Source organism: Anabrus simplex, chromosome 1, assembly GCF_040414725.1.
Source record: "Anabrus simplex isolate iqAnaSimp1 chromosome 1, ASM4041472v1, whole genome shotgun sequence".
NCBI lineage: Eukaryota > Metazoa > Arthropoda > Insecta > Orthoptera > Tettigoniidae > Anabrus > Anabrus simplex.
The window spans coordinates 1,219,515,571-1,219,540,106 of NC_090265.1; the positions used below are offsets into that span (position 1 = coordinate 1,219,515,571).

At 39.0% G+C, this 24,536-nt stretch overlaps 1 protein-coding gene across 2 annotated transcripts in view; it reads right to left on the reverse strand.

Moving 5' to 3' along the window:
• Epp (Ecdysteroid phosphate phosphatase) overlaps positions 1-24,536 on the reverse strand; it is a 158,943-nt gene that overhangs the window by 14,438 nt on the left and 119,969 nt on the right. For both annotated transcript variants that reach the window (XM_067137574.2, XM_067137575.2), the window contains exons 10-11: positions 23,668-23,919; positions 18,070-18,312 (exon numbers count right to left, since the gene is read on the reverse strand). In XM_067137574.2, coding sequence (XP_066993675.2) covers positions 18,074-18,312; positions 23,668-23,919 — 491 coding nt within the window. In that variant the 3' untranslated portion in view covers positions 18,070-18,073. The remainder of the gene's footprint in view (positions 1-18,069; positions 18,313-23,667; positions 23,920-24,536) is intronic.

Below are 24,536 nucleotides of genomic sequence, written 5' to 3' on the forward strand. Positions count from 1 at the left end.
GGGCTACTATAGCAACTCTCCATTCATTTGGTATAGCTCCTTCAATCAAACAATAATCAAATAAGTACTTCAGATATGGTACTATATCCCAACCCATTGTCTTTAGTATATCCCCCAAAACCTTATCAATTCCAGCTGCTTTTCTAGTTTTCAACTTTTGTATCTTACTGTAAATGTCATTGCTGTCATAGGTAAATTTTAATACTTCTTTAGTATTAGTCACCTCCTCTATCTGGACATTATCCTTGTAACCAACAATCTGTACATACTACTGACTGAATACTTCGGCATTTTGAAGATCCTCACATACACACTCCCCTTGTTCATTAATGATTCCTGGAATGTCCTTCTTGGAACCTGTTTCTGCCTTAAAGTACCTATACATACTCTTCCATTTTTCACTAAAATTAGTGTGGCCACCAATTATGCTTGCCATCATGTAATCCTTTGCTGTCTTCTTTGCTATATTCAATTTCCTAGTAAAGTTCCTTCAATTTCTCCTTACTTCCACAGCCATTTCTAACTCTATTTCTTTCCAGTCTGCACCTCCTTCTTAGTCTCTTTATTTCTGTATTATAATAAGGTGGGTCTTCCGCCATTGTCCGGTCCCAAGTCCGGAATGAGAAAGGAGGAGGGTTTGCTGGTCTGGCACCCAGCTGTAAAATTGCCAACGCCGAGTGTTGGGCGGCGGGAAATAACCTGACTCCCTAAGGGGGCCAACGGCTTCGGGCGAATGAGCCCCTTTGGGTGGGGTGATGGTCCCCACAGTGGAGGAAATGCCACTGGAATCCATTATGCAGCGTCTGTTCTCCAGGTTAGGGGTGGCTGCACAAGGCGTCTGTACTCCAGAGGAGCGGCCTCATTATCACCTCACTGGATCACATCCAGAGTTGTAATTTGGGACCTAGTCCCACACAGGTGACACCTTGACAGTCAACCATGGAAGGTCTTTTAAGGAATACTCCACCGGCTGAACCAAGAGTTCAGAGAAGGCAGCATTCGGATACGGTGGGCTGCCACCTGAAAGATACCGTGAAGTCGGAGGCACGGAAATACCCCAGTACTACATACACGAATGAGACAAAATCAAGAATCAAACCAAAGCAGATAACATACTTCTCTACACACAACATAAACTCACTCATGCAAACCGGTAAACTAAAAGTGATCACCGACATAATGGACCAACACAAAATTCTTATCATGGGATTACAGGAAATTAGAAACACTGACCAGGATGCCTTGGAATCTCAAGGATACAGACTTTATAAAGGTATACCCGGGAAGAGAGTGATGAAGAATGTCCCACAATTTGGAACAGGATTTTTGGTCAGCCTTAAAATAATAAACTCAGTTCAAGAATTCAGATCACAGTCTCCACGACTCTCAACGCTCACCTTAAAGGCATCTAATAAAATCTATACTATAATAAATGCCCATGCTCCCACTAATGATAAAAACAACTCCTCAAAAGACCAGAAGGAAACAGGAGAATTTTGGGACCTATTGGACCAGACCATAGATAACATCCCCAAACACCATATAAAATTATTAATAGGCGACTTCAACGCTCAACTAGGCAGAGAAAGAAAATACCGTGACATCATAGGAAAATGGCCAGCACACAAGAAAACAAATAAAAATGGAGAGAGACTAGTTGACCTGTGTAGAAACCATAATTTAATCTCAAAATCTACATGTTTTAAGAGGAAACCTCAAAAACTCAAAACATGGAAACACCCTGACTACACTAAAGGAGAATGGCAACTGGACCACGTCTGCATGGACAAATACCACCACAAAGAGATCTATAACGTCAAAGTCCTCCGAGGAATAGACACAGGTTCAGATCACTACGTAGTTAAAATTAAACTCACTCCCCAGAGGAGACAACAAAAGCAAGCCCTTAAAACTAAAAGAAAAATAGGTCCTACCCAGCTAATCAACAACAAAAATTACCAGAAAGCAACTGAAAAAATAAAAATCACAGACAAACTTGAAGACTTAGTACACAACCTTAAACAAATTGCAGAAGACCTAGCTCCAATTAAACCACGTAAAAAACACCAATGGTGGAACAGTGAATGTGATGAAACAGTGGAGAAAAGACATCAGGTATGGCTATTACATCAGTCCCAAAAGACAGAAATATCCTATCAAAAGCTAGTAAAACAGAGAAAAGAAACTACCCAAGTCTTAAGAAGAATAAAAAGACAACATCATAAGGACACCCTGCAGTTAATTGAAGAACAGTTCAGTAAAACTAAATCAAGGGACTACTACAAAACCTTCAGAAAGCAGCTCCAAAAATATGAACCCCCGACCCTACTGATGAAGGATGAAGATGGTAAGCTGGCCCATAACAATAAAGACAATGCAGAAATTCTGGCTAAACATTTCAACAAGCTTTTAAATTGTGAGGAACCTACAGAACTCCTTCATTTGGACACCAACACCCCGATAAAAACATCACCAGAAAACATCAATCCCCCCACAATAAAGGAAGTCTACCAAGCTCTGAATAAATTAAAAAACTACAAAGCGCCAGGAGAAGATCAGACCTTTGCGGAAATCTGGAAATATGCAGGAACCTCAGCAAAAGTTGCCCTCCATCAACAACTTGTCTCTATCTGGATTAAAGAAGAACTACCAGAACACTGGACAACAGCCCTCATTCATCCTCTGCACAAAAAAGGGGACAAAACCGACCCTAATAACTACAGGGGAATCTCTCTCCTAGACATAACATACAAAATATTTTCAATAATCATCCTTAATAGGATAAGTTTACAACTTGAGAAAGAACTAGGAGAATATCAAGGAGGTTTCAGACCCTGGAGGAGCTGTCCTGATCAGATCATGAGTCTTAAGTTGATAATGGACTATAACAGGAGAAGAAACAGAGATATGGTGATAACATTTGTAGATTTCAAGAAAGCTTATGATTGCATCCATAGAGAATCTCTGTTTAAAATTTTAAGACACCTTGGACTACACCCCAAATTAATAAACATGATAAAATTGACTCTCACCAATACCAAGTCAAAAGTGAAGTTTAGGGGTGAAACATCAGAGACATTTGAAATTAAAACTGGACTACGGCAGGGAGATGGGCTCTCACCACTATTATTTAACTGTGCTCTAGAAATGGTAATGAGGGAATGGTTTAGAAAATGTCCCCCCAAAATAAAGATTGGCCGAAAAATCAAAACAAATTGCCTGGGTTTTGCTGACGATTTAGCATTACTAGCAGTGGACATAAAAGAAGCAAAAACCCAGATATCAGAACTTCAAAACATTGCAAATAAAATTGGCCTCAAAATATCATTTGAAAAAACAGAAATTATGCCCCAAAAACCAACACAGCTAAAAGAAGTCACCATAAATGGTAATAAAATCAAAATAGTAACTCAGTTTAAATATCTTGGAGAAGTAATAACACATAACTTAAATGAAAAAATCTCAATCCAAGTAAGAACAAATAGATTAGCTAAAGCACAAAAATTAACATGGGATATCTACAAAAAGAAATGTCTATCAATAAATACAAAAATAAAACACTACAACACAGTTATAAAACCGGAAGCTACATATGCAGCAGAAACACTCTTTTACCTGAATAAACAATCAAAGACTGACAGACTTCAGAAAATTGAAAGGAGGATTGGAAGAACCTGTATCAACAAAAAATATCAGAAAGATGGACAGTGGCGGTTAATACCTAACAAAGTCGTGTACAAAGAGCTAGAACCCATTACAGATACTATGCGTAAGAGGAGACTGGGATTCTTTGGACATATCATGAGGATGCAGGACTCGAGACTTCTGAAACAACTAGTACAACACAATCTCGTCTCAAAAAATACCACAACAGGATGTAAATGGATCAGAGAAGTAAGAGAGGATCTGAAGGAAATAGGCCTTACAACAGAAGACACCAAAAATAAGATAAAATTGAATACAAAACTCAAGAATACAAACCTCCGCTTTACCCTTACACAAAACAAACCAACAACACGCACATTTTCAACTGAGGAAAGGGCACGAAGATCGGAGCGTCTGAAGAAGTACTGGGAGGACCGCAAAGCCCGAACAATCCCTTCAAAGAGACCTGAACGACGGACTGACTAAAGTGATCCTATGTGGTCATAAAAGAAGAAGAAGAAGAAGAAGAAGAAGAAGAAGAAGAAGAAGAAGAAGAAGAATACGGTGGGTCTTTACCATTCCTTACCACCTTGAAAGGTACAAATCTATTTTCACATTCCTCAACAACTGCTTTAAACCCATCCCAGAGTCTGTTTACATTTTTATTTACCATTTTCCACCAATCGTAGTAACTTATTAAAAACTCCCTCATGCCTGTTTTATCAGCCATACATACTGCCTAACAGTCCTAATTTTAATCTCTTCCTTTCTTTCACATTTATTTCTAATTATCACAAAAACAGCTTCGTGATCACTAATAACATATATTACTTCGGTTTCTCTATAGAGCTCATCTGGTTTTACCAGCACCACATCCAGAATATTCTTCCCTCTAGTTGGTTCCATCTTTTTCTGAATCAGGTGCCCCTCCCATATTAACTTATTTGCCATTTGTTGGTCATGCTTCCTGTCATTCACATTACCTCCTCAATTGACATTTGGTAAACTGAGATCACCCGCTATAATCACGTTCCTTCCCTTATCGTTTCCCACATAGCTGATTATCTTATCAAATAATTCTTAATCAGCATCTGCGCTACCCTTTCCTGGTCAGTACACTCCAAAGACATCAAGTTGCCTATTATCTTTAGAAATGAGCCTTACCCCTAGAATTTCGCGTTTGTCATCTTTAACTTTTTCGTAGCTTACAAATTCTTCTTTCACGAGAATGAATACTCCCCCTCCTACCATTCCTATCCTATCTCTATGATACACCTCCAGTTCCGTGAGAAAATTTCTGCATCCATTATATCATTTCTCAGCCATGATTCAACTCCTATTACAATATCTGGTAAGTATATATCTATTAAATTAATTCTATTCCTTTCTGTACAATACTTCTACTTAATGGTAAAAGTTAAAGCATATCTCAGAGACCTAGTAATAGTACAGGTTTACTTCCCTAAGTTGAACAGCCCTGAAGAGGAAGCAGAAAAGATAACAAATCCATTGATGATACTTGGAAACTAGTGAAAGAATCAGATAATGTTATTAGGGGAAATTTTAATGGCATAGTTGGATCACAGTCTGTTGAAACTAATTTTGAATAAAAAGTATAAACTACCTGAAAACATCATCAATGTCCCACTCCAGTCGCCCAGGTGTGGTTAAGAAGCCTCCTCCACTCCTTTCTGTCCTTCCACTTTTCCTGCTCCATTACTTCTGCCACATCCAATCCAGCTTCTCTAATGTCCTTCCAAATCTGATGCATCCAACTTCTTCTTGGTCTTCCAACTGGTCTCTTTCCCTTAACTTCTCTTTCCAATTCCCTTCTTGCTACCTGTTCCTTTCCCATTTTTTTTACATGTCTGAACCATCTCAGTCCTGCTTTCTGTATGTTCACTAACGGTTCTATATTTAGCTCTTCTCTGATTTTAATATTTTAAATTCTATCTCTTCTTGTCTTTTTAACCGGGTTGAGCAGCGGTCGCTTGGTAGGCCAAGGCCCTTCAAGGGCTGTAGTGCAATGGGGTTTGGTTCTTAAAAATTTCATTTCTACTGCTTGGATCTTACTATCTTGTCTCTTATTAGTTACCAGCGTTTCTAGCCCGTATGTTACAATTGGTATAATATACTGTTTATATAATGTTAACTTCTTTCTCTTCAGTACTTTGTCATCCCATAAAAGCTCTCTGGCTTGATGATAAAATGTTGTACCTTTACTTAGTCTGTTATTAATTTCAAGGTTGATTTCATTACTTCCATTAATAATGCTACCCAGATATGTAAACTATTCTACATTCTCTAACCGTTATCCATCTATGTTCACTTGGCTTCTCGTTTTCACAGTGTATGACTACAGTTTACTTTTTACTAATTACCATTCCAAACTCCTTCAGATTTTCATTCCAAATGTCCAGTCTCCTTAGTACTTCCTTTTCTCCCTTTCCCCAAATCACCACATCATCTGCAAATACCAAAGCATTCACTTCATCACTACTGATTCTCTGTTTTACACATTTTATGATTTCATCCATCAATATAATAAACAATAATGGCGACAGTGCACTTCCTTTCTTGAGACCTCATGTGTATAAAGTATTTCAGAGTCAGCACTCCCTACCTGTACACTGCTTTTACTCTCATGATACAACATTTTTATCTTGTTAATTAATGATTTTGGTACATCCCTTTTCAGTAGGCATTTCCATACATGTTTTCTCTTAACTGTATCCTAAGCTTTTTCCAAATCCAAAAATACGAAGATGATTCCTTGTTCCTTTCCAGATGTCTAACTGTGTTTCTATTACATCCCTCAGTCTTTTGTCAATGATTTTCTCCATTATTTTTAGCCCATGTGATATTAGGGTTATACCTCTATAATTTTCACATTTCTTCCTATTTCTTTTTGAACAGTGGTACAATGCTTCCTTGTTGCCAATCTTCAGGTATCCTTTCATCCTTCCATATGGCACTGAGGGCCCTGTATAGCCACTGTAGTCCAATGCTTCCTGCTGCCTTAATCAGCATTGAATTTGTCTTTTCCGCTTGCTTTACGTTTGGTCATTGCTTTCGCTGCTCTTTCATGTTCCAACCATGTTATTGGGTTCTCTTCTTTTTCTCCATCTATTGTTTCTATTTTCTTATCTCCTTCTTCCTCCAAGCAGTCATCCTCATTATGAAGTTTTTCAAAATACTTTGCCATCACCTTCTGAAGTCCCTTTTCGTCATGTACTATCGATCCATCTTCTCTCTCTAATGCCTTGATTTTTTCTTCATTTATTCTTTTCAATTTTATTACTCTGTATAATGGTTTCTGATTTCCTCAACTATGTTTCTCAATTTTGTTGGTAAACTCTCCTCAACGTTTCTCCTTTTCTTCCTTGATACACCTTTTTACTTGTAGTTTCAATCTTTTGTATTCCACATGTAACCTTTCTATCTTATTCTCATCCCTCTGATATGTTTTTTGCTTTTCCTCATCCATTTCTTTCTTCATCTTGTTCCTTTCTTTTATTTCGTCTATCCACCACCGTGTCTCCTTTCCCTTAATCTTTGGTTTTGTTTTCCCGCATACCTCAATGCTGCTTTCACAAAGGTCTGTCTTAGATTGTCCCACTCTTCTTCTCCATTTCGTATTTACATGTTAGGCAACTTCCTTTTTATCCAATCTTGGGATGCCATTTTTTATCCTCCTCCTTCTCCAATTCCCAAATCTTGATCTTCGGTTTCTTCTTCAATATAATTTTAGGGATTTTTACTTGTTTTAATTCCACAATCAATAATCTATGATCACCTTCCATACTTTCACCGGGGATTATCTTCGTATTCATGACGTATCTTCCCCATTCTCGGTCTGTTGTTATAAAATCGATGAGTGTTCCATACTGTTCATCCCAACTATATTGGCTGATCTTATGGCTATTCCTCTTCATAAACCATGTGTTCTTTATTATCAGGTTATTTTTGATACAAAAGTCCAACAGTTTCTCTCCATCTTCATTTCTATCGCCATAACCATGTGGCCTAAAACATTCTCGTATCCCATTCTATCAGTTCCCACATGAGCATTCAGATCTCTCATTATCATGATCCCATTTCCATCAATATGTACTTCCATTTCATTGAGGAACTCTTCTTTTTCTTCCACGCTACATCCTGTCTGTGGAGCATACATCTGTACTATCTTCAGTAGTTCCTTGTTTACATGTATGTGCATTATTATAATTCTTTCATTGATACTCAACTTCAGCTATTGGTTTGACATTCTGATTCACTACAAATCCCAGTCCATTTCTTTTCTCTTTATTGTTACCCATCCAGTACAAGGTGTACCCATTTATTAATTTCTTCATTCCATTCCCTTTCCATTTTACTTCACTTAATCCCATGATGTCGAGTTTCCGTCTCTCCATTAGGTCAATCAAATAATTTTCCTTCCCATTCATTGTTAAAATATTTATTGTTCCAAATAAGGTTTTGCTCTCTGATCTAACACTTGCACGAACATCAGCATTACCATCTTACTGTGCAACTGTAGTCAGAGACTTGTCAATTCCATTTCCATTTTTAAACTTCCATCCGAGGCTTGTATTGTAGTTGAAAGCAAGTACAAATTTACTCATCTGCTGACCTATTAAGCTTAACGCATCTGAGGATTTTCTTTCGGGGTTTACTCCCTTAGCCTTTGAAGATCCCTCTTCTCCACAACGCAGTGGTTTCCTCTTCTAATTTTCCCCAGAGAAGATGGGTTGCCTCATCCACCATCTTCACCATTCCGAAGATCTCCTCTGCCTAAGTTGATGTTAAGGTCTTCACCCGTAACCTTGGGCATGGGTTCCTCGTTATACCCTATGAGACTGGGTCCCTGCCTGAATTTAGCTCTCCACACCGGCCTACTGATGTGGAGGATACCACCCACGCAACGTGGATGCGCCACACAAGAATTACTCAAGTGAAGAATAGGGAAGATGACCCTATCTCCCTTGAGCTGGGTTAATGGTTGTGTATGATGCCACAACCAATACCTGAAAACATATGGTAACATAATTATACCTGAAAAAGAAACAATTCTGGTATAATTCTGTTACCACATGTTTTCAGGTAGTTTATAAATTTATTTATTCAAAATTAGTTTTACCAGACTGAAGAACCTAACAGTTATAAATTATCTTGGAAGTAGTGAGACAATAATTTTCCATACCCTCATTTGTTGGACATATACATTTGTGTGTGGGGACTTTTATCTGCAATTCTCGGCCATTGTTTGCATTGCCGTTAAATTATGTGCCTGAAACTGTGGCGATTTAAAATGTATCTTCTTGCCATTGTTACGTCGGTTGCTTCGAAATTCTGATTGGCTCAATAACCAAATTTTTGACTTGAGCGTGCGCAGTGTCGATCTTCAACTGAGCGACCCGCGGCTTGACTGGACTGAATGCCAGTCTGTTCCCGGCAGATCGCCAAGATGGACGCGTTTGGAGAAGTTGTGTACAAAATGCAATTGAAAGTTGTTGGAGTGGAGTTTGATAAACCAGGCTAATAGCCTCGTTAATTAAGGCATTGCCTTAATTGAAGCGCGATAATGTTGTGTGTTTCATATTTACAGTTTTTTTAATATTAGTGTGACCGAACTATCTGAAGGAGGGTTCTTCATTAAAAAATGAGCTAGAATGTAAGCTATTGGATTACAGTATATTAAATTGGACACCCAAAAATGTAAGTACAAGTATCTACTTAATTGTTTCGAAACTGTTCTGCTGCCGGATTATTTGGAGAAGTACGTGTGTATCAAGCTATCTGCGACAACTATTATATTAGAAGAAATGTTTTGGCAACGCTGTTAATATTACTTCGTCTCTACTCCGCTACTGTAATTGAAATTAGGCCTATAGTTTATGGACCTGGTGACCACCGTTTATTCATTAAATTAAGCTGGACTTTCTTCTTCATCGGACATTTTAATGATATAAATTGTATCTGCTAAATATTAAAATGTAACTTAACGTGATTTTGGTAATGTTCTATATCCAAATTATTCTTATGGAGTAATTCTGGAACATGGTATATGCGCGGGTGAGAGACCTATTATTCCATTACTTTAATTTAACTGAGATTATCGTTGTGCTGCCTTTTTCTGTTTCTTAAAGTTATTATTATTATTAATTTTGTTGGTGGATTACCTTTTACATTTCTTGGTTCATATTTGTGGCATCCGATGGACTGTTGACAACGTTTTGAAAGACGTTATGTACTAGTATTGTTTTCGTAATGGCTCATTGTTTAATTACTTAATGGGATAGTTTATTTCCGGTCTTATTCGGCCATTACCGTTTTCCAAGGCCTCCTAAAATTAAAATTGTGTAACCGGCATTTAAATCCTTTATTAATATTTTGGTTGGAAGAAATGTTAAATTTAAAAGACTATACATAATTATTGTAATATTCTGGTTATAATAAACTGGAATTTGTTCCCTATTTCTTGATGATACTTTTGCCCTCCTCAGATTATTCGCGTCCGTTTTTCTTTCCTTCTTCTTTCATTATTGCGTGCCATGTTTTTATCTTATCTCCGGTACGCTAATTTTGTGTGGGCTTTGCCTATTGTCTCTTTAAGTCGGATGTTGGCTTCGGTTTTGGGAAGCTGTATGCTTCGTGTGTACCATTGTTTTGTTGTCGGTGAAATTTTATGTGTTTCCCTTCGTAATTTGTAGTTTATTTGAGACATATTTTTATTCGGGTTCGTGCGATTTTCTCTTGTGTCCTTTCAATTATTTACGTGTGGAACCTTTTTTTGGGTCTGCTATCGTTGCCTTAAATATTGAGTGTGTTTCCGTGTTTCGGGGTGATTGAAATCCTTGTGTACTGGTTCCGGAAGCAAATTCCAGTTTATTGTGATTAATTGTAGTATACTTACTCACAAAGAAAAGCTGGCCAGTTATGTAATTAATATTTAATGCACGGACCCGTTTTAACATTTGTCATTCATTGATTCTAAGGCAAAGTGTAGCTTGTAATCTGAGTGTGTTTTCACGATTTTATTTATCCTAAAAATAGACATTTGTCTCCTAATTTAATGAGTTGAATTATTACAATTTTTATCTTTCTTCTATTTACTTATTTATTACTACATAAAAATTATTTTACGTTGTTATCCGAGTGCGCACTCATAGTATATTTTGCTTTGAAAATTGATTTTTATCTATAATTTAAAGACATTATTTACAGATTTATTTTTTTTGCTCTGCAGTTTTCATTCCTAAATTCTGTTTAAATTTTTCCTAATTATAAGTAAAGTTCAAGTTATTTAAACATTAATCTTGCTTTCATTTAGCAATCTTGACCTGGCAACCCCTCAAGTAGTTAGCTCGATCCAGTCCTTTCCCTTATGTTCTGTGCCCTCCACGCTGGTTTTGTTAATACTGCTCCTGCTCGATGGTAAGTATTTTGCTTCTTGTGCACATTTGGTTATATTTATGGGGTTTTATTATCATTCCTGTTTTTATCTTTGTCGGGTTACAGCAGTAGTATAACACAAAACAACAGGTGTAGTATGGAGATCAAGAGGAGGATAACATTGGCCAAACAGGTGTCACCAACAAAGCAAATTTGCAGGCAAGTAAGCACAAATATTCACATCAGAAAGTCCTTCACAAAATTCCTGTCTGGAGCTTGCTGGTAAATGAAATAGTTGTGAATCCTGGACATTAAGTAAACAAGACAAAAAAAAGGAAGTTTTGAAGTGTGGGTCTGGCGATGAGCACTGAGGATTAATTGGACAGAAATGAGATCCAAGGAAAGTGTTCAGCACAAAATCAAAGGCAAGAAAGATCTACTCATGATGATGAGGAAGAGGACAGCCAAATTCTTTGGGCATAACCACCGAGCACAGAATAACATAGAGATGACAATGTGTCGTCTGAGTTGAAGTCAGTGGACACAAGCGGCCGCCATGTTGTTTGTACCAAAACATTGGAGACCAGTTAGTGTAAGTAAGTGAACAGTGCGCCACGTGTGAAGTAAATAAAGGAAGTTGTGTTATGATTTTAAAATGCCGACTTGTGTAGCGTATGGATGTGCAAACAGAGCTTCAAAGAAAATACCAGGGATAACTTTTCACAGGTAAGCAATATCTTTTTGCGAATATTCAGTGCCGAATTGTTTTCCACTTGCACATGCAGTACAGGTTAAGAAGCCCCTTTATCATTTACAGTTTTCCTAAAGATAATGAACGACGGAAGAAATGGATAAGAGTTATACGAAGGGAAAATTGGTACCCCGCACCTTTCAGCACCATATGTTCAGCTCACTTTTCTGAACGTGATTTTGATCGTACTTCATTGTGTGTCGTATGGCTGAGGGAATGGGCTGTGCTGAAAGGCATAAGTCTATAATGATAATGTATGTATGTATGTATGTATGTATGTATACATTACAAAATAATCCTTGAGATGAATTAATTAATTTCATCAAGTGTACTAATGTAAAAATATTTCTCTATTTTTTATATGATTTACTTGGCTCAACAATTCTATAAGAATTAGGCCTATTTACCTCATACTTACTGGTCTTCCAGGATATCTTTATTATTGACCGTGTATTATTTTATTTATAAGCCTAAAGACTGTGTATATTTTTATTGTATATGAAATTTTGAGTGGATTTGTACTGTATATGGTATCTACATAAATATTCATGGTCCATAACCTGTCTTGTTCTTTCTCTAAAATAGGTCTTTATGAAAATTTTTCATTATTCTGAGCTGCACCTTGCAAATCAGCAATTCGTTTGAGCTAAATATAATCTGATACAATAACAGGCTATTTGAGCTCGTATTTCTGACTTTTAAACTACCGGTACTGCGATTAAAACAGTGTTCTGGGCTGTCCTGTGCTTATCATTACGACTAAGGTACTTTTCTACTGCGTTAGATACGTTAACCAATGAAATAATGTTACAGAAATCTTTTAAAATGACAGACTCGGATAGGAATTAATTCGTTTGAGCTAAATATAATCTGATATAATAACAGGCTATTTGAGCTCGTATTTCCGACTTTTAAACTACCGGTACTGCGATTAAAACAGTGTTCTGGGCTGTCCCGTGCTTATCATTACGACTAAGGTACTTTTCTACTGCATTAGATACGTTAACCAATGAAATAATGTTACAGAAATCTTTTAACATGACAGACTCGAATAGGAATTAACTAGCACGGCTGGTAATGCCAACATGGCGATGCGCGCAAAACTCGGCTTCAGCGAGCCAATGCACTGCGGTAGGCATTGCCATCTCTATGTTATTCTGTGCTCGTTGGGCATAACCTACCAACATTAGTGAGGGAAAGGTTCTGGGAAAGAGAAGGTAGGAAGATCAAGGACTATTGTACTTTCAAGATCTGATGCCAAATCTTTTGTATACCCCACCTACCATGAAATGAAGCACAAAGCTCAAGACAGAACTGCAGTTGCATTGGCAATATATTGTCTTTAGAAATTAATAAAAACCCAATAGGTCAGCACATCATCTATGATTTGCTCCAATTCTGTTCAAAGTAAACAACGTTCTGTGACGCAAATTCAGAGTACCAGGTTTAAAAAGGCCTCTAAGAAAACTATGCAGCTCCCCATTATAGCTATGCAGCTATTCATTCATTCTTACTTCCAGATCTTGACTGGAGGTTGTCTAGTACAATGCCTGTTTATTTTAGTGCCTGTAAGATCCTCATGGAATAGCACAATAGGGATGGCAGTTATCTAGTTATCTTCTGTTGTTTGTTGTCTCATACACTTTTATCAGAGCTTATGACTGGAATAAGTATTCTATGACTTGGAGGTAAACAAAAAATCAATAGACTTTCATAAAATCCACTGCAAGTTGCTTTAGTTCAGAATCTTCCCAGTCCCCTTATGCAATATGTATTAAAAGAAGTGGTATAGGATGTGTGCTCAGTTGTTCAGAGCAGCATACCATACTGTAGACAACAAAATAGGATGATGAAGTTTTGGTGATAATTCTGAAGTTCACAACAATCAAATGCTTGCACAATTTACCTGAAGTCTGACCCTGTAATAGTTGAGAGGGGAGTTCCTCAGGGCAGTGTTATCGGACCTTTATGTTTTCTTATATATATAAATGATATGAGTAAAGGAGTGGAATCGGAGGTAAGGCTTTTTGCGGATGATGTTATTCTCTGTAGAGTGATAAATAAGTTACAAGATTGTGAGCAACTGCAACATGACCTCGAAAATATTGTGAGATGGACAGCAGGCAATGGTATGTTGATAAACGGGGCTAAAAGTCAGGTTGTGAGTTTCACAAATAGGAAAAGTCCTCTCAGTTTTAATTACTGCGTTGATGGAGTGAAAGTTCCTTTTGGGGATCATTGTAAGTATCTAGGTGTTAATATAAGGAAAGATCTTCACTGGGGTAATCACATAAATGGGATTGTAAATAAAGGGTACCGATCTCTGCACATGGTTATGAGGGTGTTTAGGGGTTGTAGTAAGGATGTAAAGGAGAGTGCATATAAGTCTCTGGTAAGACCCCAACTAGAGTATGGGACCCTCACCAGGATTACCTGATTCAAGAACTGGAAAAAATCCAAAGAAAAGCAGCTCGATTTGTTCTGGGTGATTTCCGACAAAAGAGTAGCGTTACAAAAATGTTGCAATGTTTGGGTTGGGAAGAATTGAGAGAAAGAAGAAGAGCTGCTCGACTAAGTGGTATGTAATACCAATATAATGGTCCGTTATTGGACATTATAAATTTTCCAGCTAACACATTCTTGGTTGCCTGCGTTTCGCCCTCGTGTGCTAAGTTAGGCTCGTCAGTTGGGACTTAGCACACCACCCAAGATGCAAGGCTAGTGCATACCGTGGAGGCCACTGCATAGGCTACTTGAAGCCACCAGCAGTGCCAATGCACTATGAGAGCTATGTCTCATTTTCAAAAAATGATGCCTGCCTGGCCATCAAATGATGTAGATGTTGATTCCCATGAGGAACCTAAATTATTTGTCCCGAATGAGTAAATTTATAATACCAATATAATGGTCCGTTATTGGACATTATACATTTTCCAGCTAACTCATTCTTGGTTGCCTGCGTTTCGCCCTCGTGTGCTAAGTTAGGCTCGTCAGTTGGGACTTAGCACACCACCCAAGACGCAAGGCCAGTGCATACCGTGGAGGCCACTGCATAGGCTACTTGAAGCCACCAGCAGTGCCAATGCACTATGAGAGCTATGTCTCATTTTCAAAAAATGATGCCTGCCTGGCCATCAAATGATGTAGATGTTGATTCCCATGAGGAACCTAAATTATTTGTCCCGAATGAGTAAATTTATAATACCAATATAATGGTCCGTTATTGGACATTATAAATTTTCCAGCTAACTCATTCTTGGTTGCCTGCGTTTCGCCCTCGTGTGCTAAGTTAGGCTCGTCAGTTGGGACTTAGCACACCACCCAAGACGCAAGGCTAGTGCATACCGTGGAGGCCACTGCATAGGCTACTTGAAGCCACCAGCAGTGCCAATGCACTATGAGAGCTATGTCTCATTTTCAAAAAATGATGCCTGCCTGGCCATCAAATGATGTAGATGTTGATTCCCATGAGGAACCTAAATTATTTGTCCCGAATGAGTAAATTTATAATACCAATATAATGGTCCGTTATTGGACATTATAAATTTTCCAGCTAACTCATTCTTGGTTGCCTGCGTTTCGCCCTCGTGTGCTAAGTTAGGCTCGTCAGTTGGGACTTAGCACACCACCCAAGACGCAAGGCTAGTGCATACCGTGGAGGCCACTGCATAGGCTACTTGAAGCCACCAGCAGTGCCAATGCACTATGAGAGCTATGTCTCATTTTCAAAAAATGATGCCTGCCTGGCCATCAAATGATGTAGATGTTGATTCCCATGAGGAACCTAAATTATTTGTCCCGAATGAGTAAATTTATAATACCAATATAATGGTCCGTTATTGGACATTATAAATTTTCCAGCTAACTCATTCTTGGGCGAAACGCAGGCAACCAAGAATGAGTTAGCTGGAAAATTTATAATGTCCAATAACGGACCATTATATTGGTATTATAAATTTACTCATTCGGGACAAATAATTTAGGTTCCTCATGGGAATCAACATCTACATCATTTGATGGCCAGGCAGGCATCATTTTTTGAAAATGAGACATAGCTCTCATAGTGCATTGGCACTGCTGGTGGCTTCAAGTAGCCTATGCAGTGGCCTCCACGGTATGCACTAGCCTTGCGTCTTGGGTGGTGTGCTAAGTCCCAACTGACGAGCCTAACTTAGCACACGAGGGCGAAACGCAGGCAACCAAGAATGAGTTAGCTGGAAAATTTATAATGTCCAATAACGGACCATTATATTGGTATTATAAATTTACTCATTCGGGACAAATAATTTAGGTTCCTCATGGGAATCAACATCTACATCATTTGATGGCCAGGCAGGCATCATTTTTTGAAAATGAGACATAGCTCTCATAGTGCATTGGCACTGCTGGTGGCTTCAAGTAGCCTATGCAGTGGCCTCCACGGTATGCACTAGCCTTGCGTCTTGGGTGGTGTGCTAAGTCCCAACTGACGAGCCTAACTTAGCACACGAGGGCGAAACGCAGGCAACCAAGAATGAGTTAGCTGGAAAATTTATAATGTCCAATAACGGACCATTATATTGGTATTATAAATTTACTCATTCGGGACAAATAATTTAGGTTCCTCATGGGATCCAACATCTACAACATTTGATGGCCAGGCAGGCATCATTTTTTGAAAATGAGACATAGCTCTCATAGTGCATTGGCACTGCTGGTGGCTTCAAGTAGCCTATGCAGTGGCCTCCACGGTATGCACTAGCCTTGCGTCTTGGGTGGTGTGCTAAGTCCCAACTGACGAGCCTAACTTAGCACACGAGGGCGAAACGCAGGCAACCAAGAATGAGTTAGCTGGAAAATTTATAATGTCCAATAACGGACCATTATATTGGTATTATAAATTTACTCATTCGGGACAAATAATTTAGGTTCCTCATGGGATCCAACATCTACAACATTTGATGGCCAGGCAGGCATCATTTTTTGAAAATGAGACATAGCTCTCATAGTGCATTGGCACTGCTGGTGGCTTCAAGTAGCCTATGCAGTGGCCTCCACGGTATGCACTAGCCTTGCGTCTTGGGTGGTGTGCTAAGTCCCAACTGACGAGCCTAACTTAGCACACGAGGGCGAAACGCAGGCAACCAAGAATGAGTTAGCTGGAAAATTTATAATGTCCAATAACGGACCATTATATTGGTATTATAAATTTACTCATTCGGGACAAATAATTTAGGTTCCTCATGGGAATCAACATCTACATCATTTGATGGCCAGGCAGGCATCATTTTTTGAAAATGAGACATAGCTCTCATAGTGCATTGGCACTGCTGGTGGCTTCAAGTAGCCTATGCAGTGGCCTCCACGGTATGCACTAGCCTTGCGTCTTGGGTGGTGTGCTAAGTCCCAACTGACGAGCCTAACTTAGCACACGAGGGCGAAACGCAGGCAACCAAGAATGAGTTAGCTGGAAAATTTATAATGTCCAATAACGGACCATTATATTGGTATTATAAATTTACTCATTCGGGACAAATAATTTAGGTTCCTCATGGGAATCAACATCTACATCATAAGTGGTATGTTCCGAGCTGTCAGCGGAGAGATGGCGTGGAATGACATTAGTAGACGAATAGGTTTGAATGGCGTCTATAAAAGTAGGAAAGATCACAATATGAAGATAAAGTTGGAATTCAAGAGGACAAACTGGGGCAAATATTCATTTATAGGAAGGGGAGTTAGGGATTGGAATAACTTACCAAGGGAGATGTTCAATAAATTTCCAATTTCTTTGAAATCATTTTGGAAAAGGCTAGGAAAGCAACAGATAGGGAATATGCCACCTGGGCGACTGCCCTAAATGCAGATCAGTATTGACTGATTGATTGATTGATTGATTGATTGATTGATTGATTGATTGATTGATTGATTGATTGATTGATTGATTGAAGTTCAAGATTGAGGGGCTCGGGAGTAAATAATGGTAAGGGACATGGCAAGTTTAATAGCAACCAAAAATTTGCCAACGTTGTGATTCATTTGTGGTTGATATTAAATAAATAACAAGTAATAAATAGATAAATACACCAAATGAGTAAATAATGATAAGGGGCGTGGCAAGTTTAATAGCAACCATAAGTGAATCATGACGTTGGCAAGTTTGTGGTTGCTATTATACATGCCATGACCCTCCCCATTATTTACTCCCAAGACCCTCAATTAATATTTTAATAAATGCATTTAACAAGTGGAACAATGTTTGATCAGTCCTTGTAACTCAAGTGGTAGGATTTTCTTACCAGTTTAGGTGAGCAGAACCTTCCAGTCAAACCTCATATTATTGGAATGCGTGACAGGAGGGAATGGAAGTTCTTTCAGTTCCCACTTGTGTTCACTCGTCTCCTGGATAACCACCATACTGCAGTAAGGTATCCTCTGAATAAGTCGCGTCATCTCTTGACTCGTACGGGGGGCATGACCAGTCAACTGCCGAGAACACACATCTAAGGTTGCTGAATGACCCACTAACAAGATGTTACCTCCTACAAAAGAATACAGCATAACACTGATAAAAATGACTTTAAAAAAATAACAACAAAAGAAAAAATAGGTAAAAAGGTTTATAAATACAGTAGAAAGTCAATTAGAGAGATGTGAAAAGTCTGTACTTCTTTACAAGGAATATATGATTCTTTTAATTACTAAAGATTATAAAATATTAGATTAAAATAAGTATATTTTAAAAATAAATCAATTCATTTAACCCATTCACATCATATCTAAATTTGTGTTTACTCAGAAACTAATTTATGAATTTATATATGTTTTATTTTATGTGATAATAATAATAATAATAATAATAATAATAATAATAATAATAATAATAATAATAATAATAATAATAATAAAACTTAAGTGGCTATAACGTATGAAATTTCATGGGGAATTCGGAGGACAAGTCCGTGGGTATGCTCCTCAAAAGCTGGCTTTCAAAAGATCAGACGGAAAACTTGCACTCAGTAATCAGGAAAATTGTCAGGAACTAGCACTTTACTTCGCTGATCTCCTCAACTGTCCAGAACCCCTCACAAGATTCCCTCAAGAACACCCAAGGCACACTTTCCCAGACTCTCCACCACCAACAGAGGAAGAAATCCGTGGCCAGATCCACAAACTTAAAAACAATAGGACCTCCGGAGAAGATGGCATTATTGCGGAATTTCTGAAATATCTTGGACTTAACTCCCTCAAGGAACTCACTCAAATCATTACAGATATCTGGCAATCGGAAGAATTACCTCAGGACTAGAAGTGTGCCCTCATCCATCCATTACACAAAAAGGGGCATTTCTCTTCTCCAAGTGGCATACAAAATTCTTTCAGCTTGCCTTTTGAAGAGAACGCAAGAACAACTTGAACAAAGTATTGGCAAATATTAAGCAGGCTTCCGCCCTGGCCGCTCGTGTGCAGAACAAATATTCAACTTGAAGGCATCACTTAAATACAAAGCATCGAGGAACAAACCGGTCATCTGCATTTTTGTTGACTTCAGGAATGCGTACGACTCGGTTGATCGTCGGTCTCTCTTCGTTATTCTTGAGGAACTGGGGCTTGATTCCAAGACCCTCAACCTCATCAAGGCAACACTCACTGACACTATCTCTAAAGTTAAATTCATGGGGGGGGGATCTCTGAATCATTCCCGGTTAAAACTGTCATCAGACAAGGTGACGGCCTATCTCCGCTTCTTTTCAACCTCATCCTAGACAAAGTCATCCGCAAGTGGGAGAAGGCATTCAAGGACACGGGATACTGGCGCCCCATATGACTAGGATGACCCAAACACGGTATTGAGATATCCTGCCTCGCTTTTGAAGATGACCTGGCCATACTAACAGATGATGTAGTCACAGCCGTTAAACAAATTGAAACCCTTAGCGAGTGTGCTGGAAAGGTTGGCCTACAAATTTCCTTTGAAAGGCCGAGTTCTTCTGCTCAAAACTTGACATCCAAAATTTGAACACGACATATGGGTAAATCAACCAAGTACCACACTTCAAGTACTTGGGAGAAATACTTGAACCAACGGGAGGTGAGAAGGCCGCCCAGAAAATTTGCCTACAAAAATTTCGGAAAGCCTACGGTAGGGTTCACAATATACACAACAAAAAGTGCTTGTCCCGCCATGCAAAGATCAGACACTATAATACAGTAATCAAGCCCGAAGTCTTATATGCCAGTGAGACCCTTACACTTAACGGGAAAGGTGACCTAGAAAACATTTTAAAAGAAGAAAGAAGAATCCTGAGGAAAATTCTTGGCCCATGAAAAACAGAAGATGGATATAGACTGAGGTCACGCAAAGTGACAGAAGAGCTTTCCAACATTGCAGCAGACATCTGCAAAAGACGTCTGAAATTTTATGGGCACGTCCGCAGACTGCCGGTAAGTAGACTGACACACAAGATTCTCCCCAACATAGAACATCTAAAAAATATTTCATGGGTAATGGAAGTGAAGAAGGATCTGGAAAAAGCCCAGGTGAACTCTACTGACACTGCGAACAGAAACCTCTATAGGAAAAAAAATAATGGATGGGAAGTGCAACCAGAGAATGAAGTGAAAAAGAAGACTGGAGCAAAGTGGACAGAAGAACGAACAAGGATCCACGGAGAAAGGATGAGAGCTGTTTGGCACCTCAGAAAACAGAATTGTTAGAGCTTTGCGTGATCCATTGGGTCCATACGCAAATGATGATGATGATGATGATAATAATATTGGCATATGGAAACAAGTTAGATACATAAATACAAGTATATAATATTTACAAATATACACAGACAAGAAACATTTTTTATAGCAGAATGTCCAGTTGGGAGATCCACTGTATGGCTTCCTCTGTTGGTTCCAAGAAGTACATTATTGCTTCACATCCATAGGTTTAACCTCAAAGTGACCTACATGTGACCCCCGGGTGGTGCTAAGAAAGCAACAACTTTGGCTGCTGGACCTATCTTACAACAACAACAACAACAACAACAACAACAACAACGACGACGACAACATCAACAACAACAACATCAACAACATCAACAACAATAATATTGCTTTACATCCCACTAACTACTTTGACGGTTTTTGGAGACGCCAAGGTGCCAGAATTTAGTCCCTAGGAGTTCTTTTACATGCCAATAAATCTACCGACACAAGGCTGACGTATTTGATCACCTTCAAATACCACCGAACTGAGCCAGGATCGAACCTGCCCAGCTGGGGTCAGAAGGCCAGCGCCTCAACCAACTGAGCCACTCAGCCCAGTAGCAATGATTGAAAACATACAGCCCATATTTTATTGACCCCCAAAAGTGTATCATTAATGTCTATCTTATGTATATCATATCTAGGCTTGTATTAATTCACAGCAATCAGTGATATGTATAATTTATACAAGGCATGGTTTTTAAGTACCATTTTGAGATAGAAAAAATTAATGCAGACGCTACAAGTTTCCCTCTTCCGCCACCGATGCCGTACTGAAGTCCACCTCACTGCCACTGATGCCGTTGGGGTCTTCATCCCTACCCTGGGCTTGGACCCTCCATATTTGTGATCAGAAGGCATGTGCAGAACTTCCCCCGTTATTACTCTGTTAATTTTACAGTGTCCAACATGCACTTTAAACTACTTCTCAACATAAATTTCAACTATTTTAAGGCTCTTGTCATATTGTGAAACCAGCTTCTGAATTCCATCCTCATAGAAATCTGCCGCCTGATATGCCAGCCACTGCAGCCTGGTCGTTTTTAGGTCATCGTCATGGTGCTGGCCTCGTAAATGCTTTTAAAGTGCAGGAACAAATGGTGGTCACTAGGTGTTAGGTCAGGACTATACGGATGATGATAAAATTGTTCTCAACCAAATGAAGCGATGGGGTATCGGGTTCGATTAACCGAGTGAGGTCGCGCATTGTCACGAAGCAAAAGAATCCCCCTTGTGATGATGCCACACCATTTGTTTTGGATTGCACGACCTGTACATTCAGATCTCCCATAATAACCACTTCCACACCTGAAATTTCTCTTTCTACTTTCTCCAAGAATCCTTCAATATCTTCTTCCTTGTTTCCTGTCTGTGGTGCATACACTTGTATGAAGTCCATCACTTCATTCTTCATCTTTAATCTAATCTTCATTATTCTGTCACTCACCCATTCTACCACTACAACTTACTCCTCCATTTAATTTGAAATAATTAGTCCCACTCCCGTTTATTGCCTCTTGGCCACCACTCCAGTATAATGTGTATCCTTTCCTCAATTTCTTCCTTCCATAAACTTTCCATTTCATTTCACTCAGCCCCATCATTTCCACCTTCTTCTCCATGAAGTCTACTACTTCCTCCACCACCGGGCGAATTGGCCGTGCGGTCAAGGGCATGCGGCTGTGAGTTTGCATCCAGGAGATAGTGAGTTCGAATCCCACTGTCGGCAGCCCTGAACATGGTTTCCCGTGGTTTCCCATTTTCACAGCAGGCAAATGCTGGGGCTGTACCTTAATTAAGGCCACGGCCACTTCCTTCCAACTCCTAGGCCTTTCCTATCCCATCGTCGCCATAAGACCTATCTGTGTCGGTGCAACATAAAGCAACTAGCAAAAAAAAAAAAAAAAAAAAAAAAAAAAATTCCTCCACCTTTCCTGTCAGGGTCATAAGATACTGGCCGCCCAATTCTCACAGTTCCCCCCAGTACACTGAGAATTGCACGTCGCCTGCAGGGGACGCCCTAAACTTTTCCGAGGTTGATTTACTAGTACCATATCATGTATAGGTATTATTACGATGGGGTCACCACTCTCAAAGGCATTTTATACCTTTATACCTACTGCCAGGTGTTATTCTAGGCTGCTCCACTTGAGTACCAACGCCTTCTGTAGCCGCTCCTCTGGAGTACAGACGCTACAAGTTTCCCTCTTCCGCCACTGATGCCGTACTGAAGTCCACCTTCTCTGCCACTGATGCCGTTGGGGTCTTCATCCCTACCCTGGGCTTGGATCCTCCATATTTGTGACCCCTGGAAATAGGGGGTCCCAGTAGTTTAAAGCCCCCAGGAAAAGGGCTGCCTGTTGGTCCGCGGATTGTATTGGGTATTTCAACTAGCCCTACTGAATTGTAGGGCCTCCCTATCCGCCACCTGGGGACGTGCCCCCTTGGGTTTAACAGGCTCCCCCGAGGGTTCACATTGCATAATCCCTAAATATTAATGTGTCTAACCTTTGGGCTTTCAGATTAAATGTGTTGCTTAAATAAAAAATCTGAATTTAGAACCGAGACAAGCATTGAACAATAGCATTTAAAATTTCCATACTTTTCTTTAAAGTGATGAGAGAAAAATAAATAATAAACTGCACTGACTAATCTTCAATAAAAGTTAACATTCAATCAGCCAGTCAATACTATTAGTTTATTACAAGTATTGACTAGCTGACTGATTTTTATTTATTCTTTTTTTCTTAAGAAGGAAGCCATTCTTTTCAGTATTTACTCAGTTAATGTAGCTTTAAAGCTTTCTAGTCTGTTGAAAATACTAATTAAAACAAAACACTGTAATATACCAGTAAAAGCTACACAGTATTAAACAAAGAATGACATGTTTTGTTTTATAAGAACATCCTCAAATTCTATCAAATCACTTTAAATCATGTGCATATACTGTATGCACAATATTGTTTACTTGCTTAAAATTATCAATGATTATGTTTTAGTTAAGTGTTTTCAACAGACTGAATAGCTTTAAAGTTACATTGGCTGACTGAATGTTAACTTTTATTTCAAATACTCTACTTTTCTTTGGAATACACTTCAGTCTTTCACATTATTTTCGTAGTTTGATTTGAACTGACCTATTTCTGCCGTGCTCTTGATCACACTCTGAGCTAGATAGAAGCTACGCATGTAGTACTGTTCTGCACTTTCTCGTCGATCATGAAGTTCTTCTAACCGAACAAATGGTTTGTAATTGGTTCGCACATTATAACCGGCAGCTTGGAAGTCTTCAATGGTCATCCAATCAGGTAAGGAATCAGGATACCAAGCCAGCCATTCAAATAAACCAGGTTCTATGGCAATAGACTGTTCTGAAGTCTGGCCAAGTCCTAAAAGGATAAACACACTTAATAACAAAATCATATTTATACAGTGGTTTTAAACAAAATATATCAACCCACAACAGTCTCTAGTCATGATCTGGGCCATGCTATGTAGCAATGTTACACAGGGACATGATCAACGTCCTTTAACCCCTCAGTGTCGCAGCCATTTAAAGAGCTTCCTACCTCGCGGCCGGATGAGATTTCAACTACGCGCGACTGAAATACATTGATTCACTTACAACGTTACTACAAGTATAAGAGTAGACCAATATTCACGAAATTTGGAATTCCTTATGACAGAACTAAGTACGTGGAGATAATTAAATAATTGTTTCACATTTCCTTAGTACTTTAGTTCCGTTTGATAGAGTTCGAAGCACTCTTCGAGACAGGGACCCAAGTCACACTCCTGGCAGCAGTACACTGATGTCTTCTTTTCGTCGTGTTTTTAACACACGAAACAACGTCTCTGAGGTTTGTATTTCTCACTCTTCGGTGCTAATTTCCTGATAAAATGTATTTTCTGTAACGTTGGAACTGTATTATCTGATGCGCGCCGGCCTTGAATATTTCTTTCCCCGCCCGAGCGAGCGTATTTTGTAAACAAACCTTTCACCAGT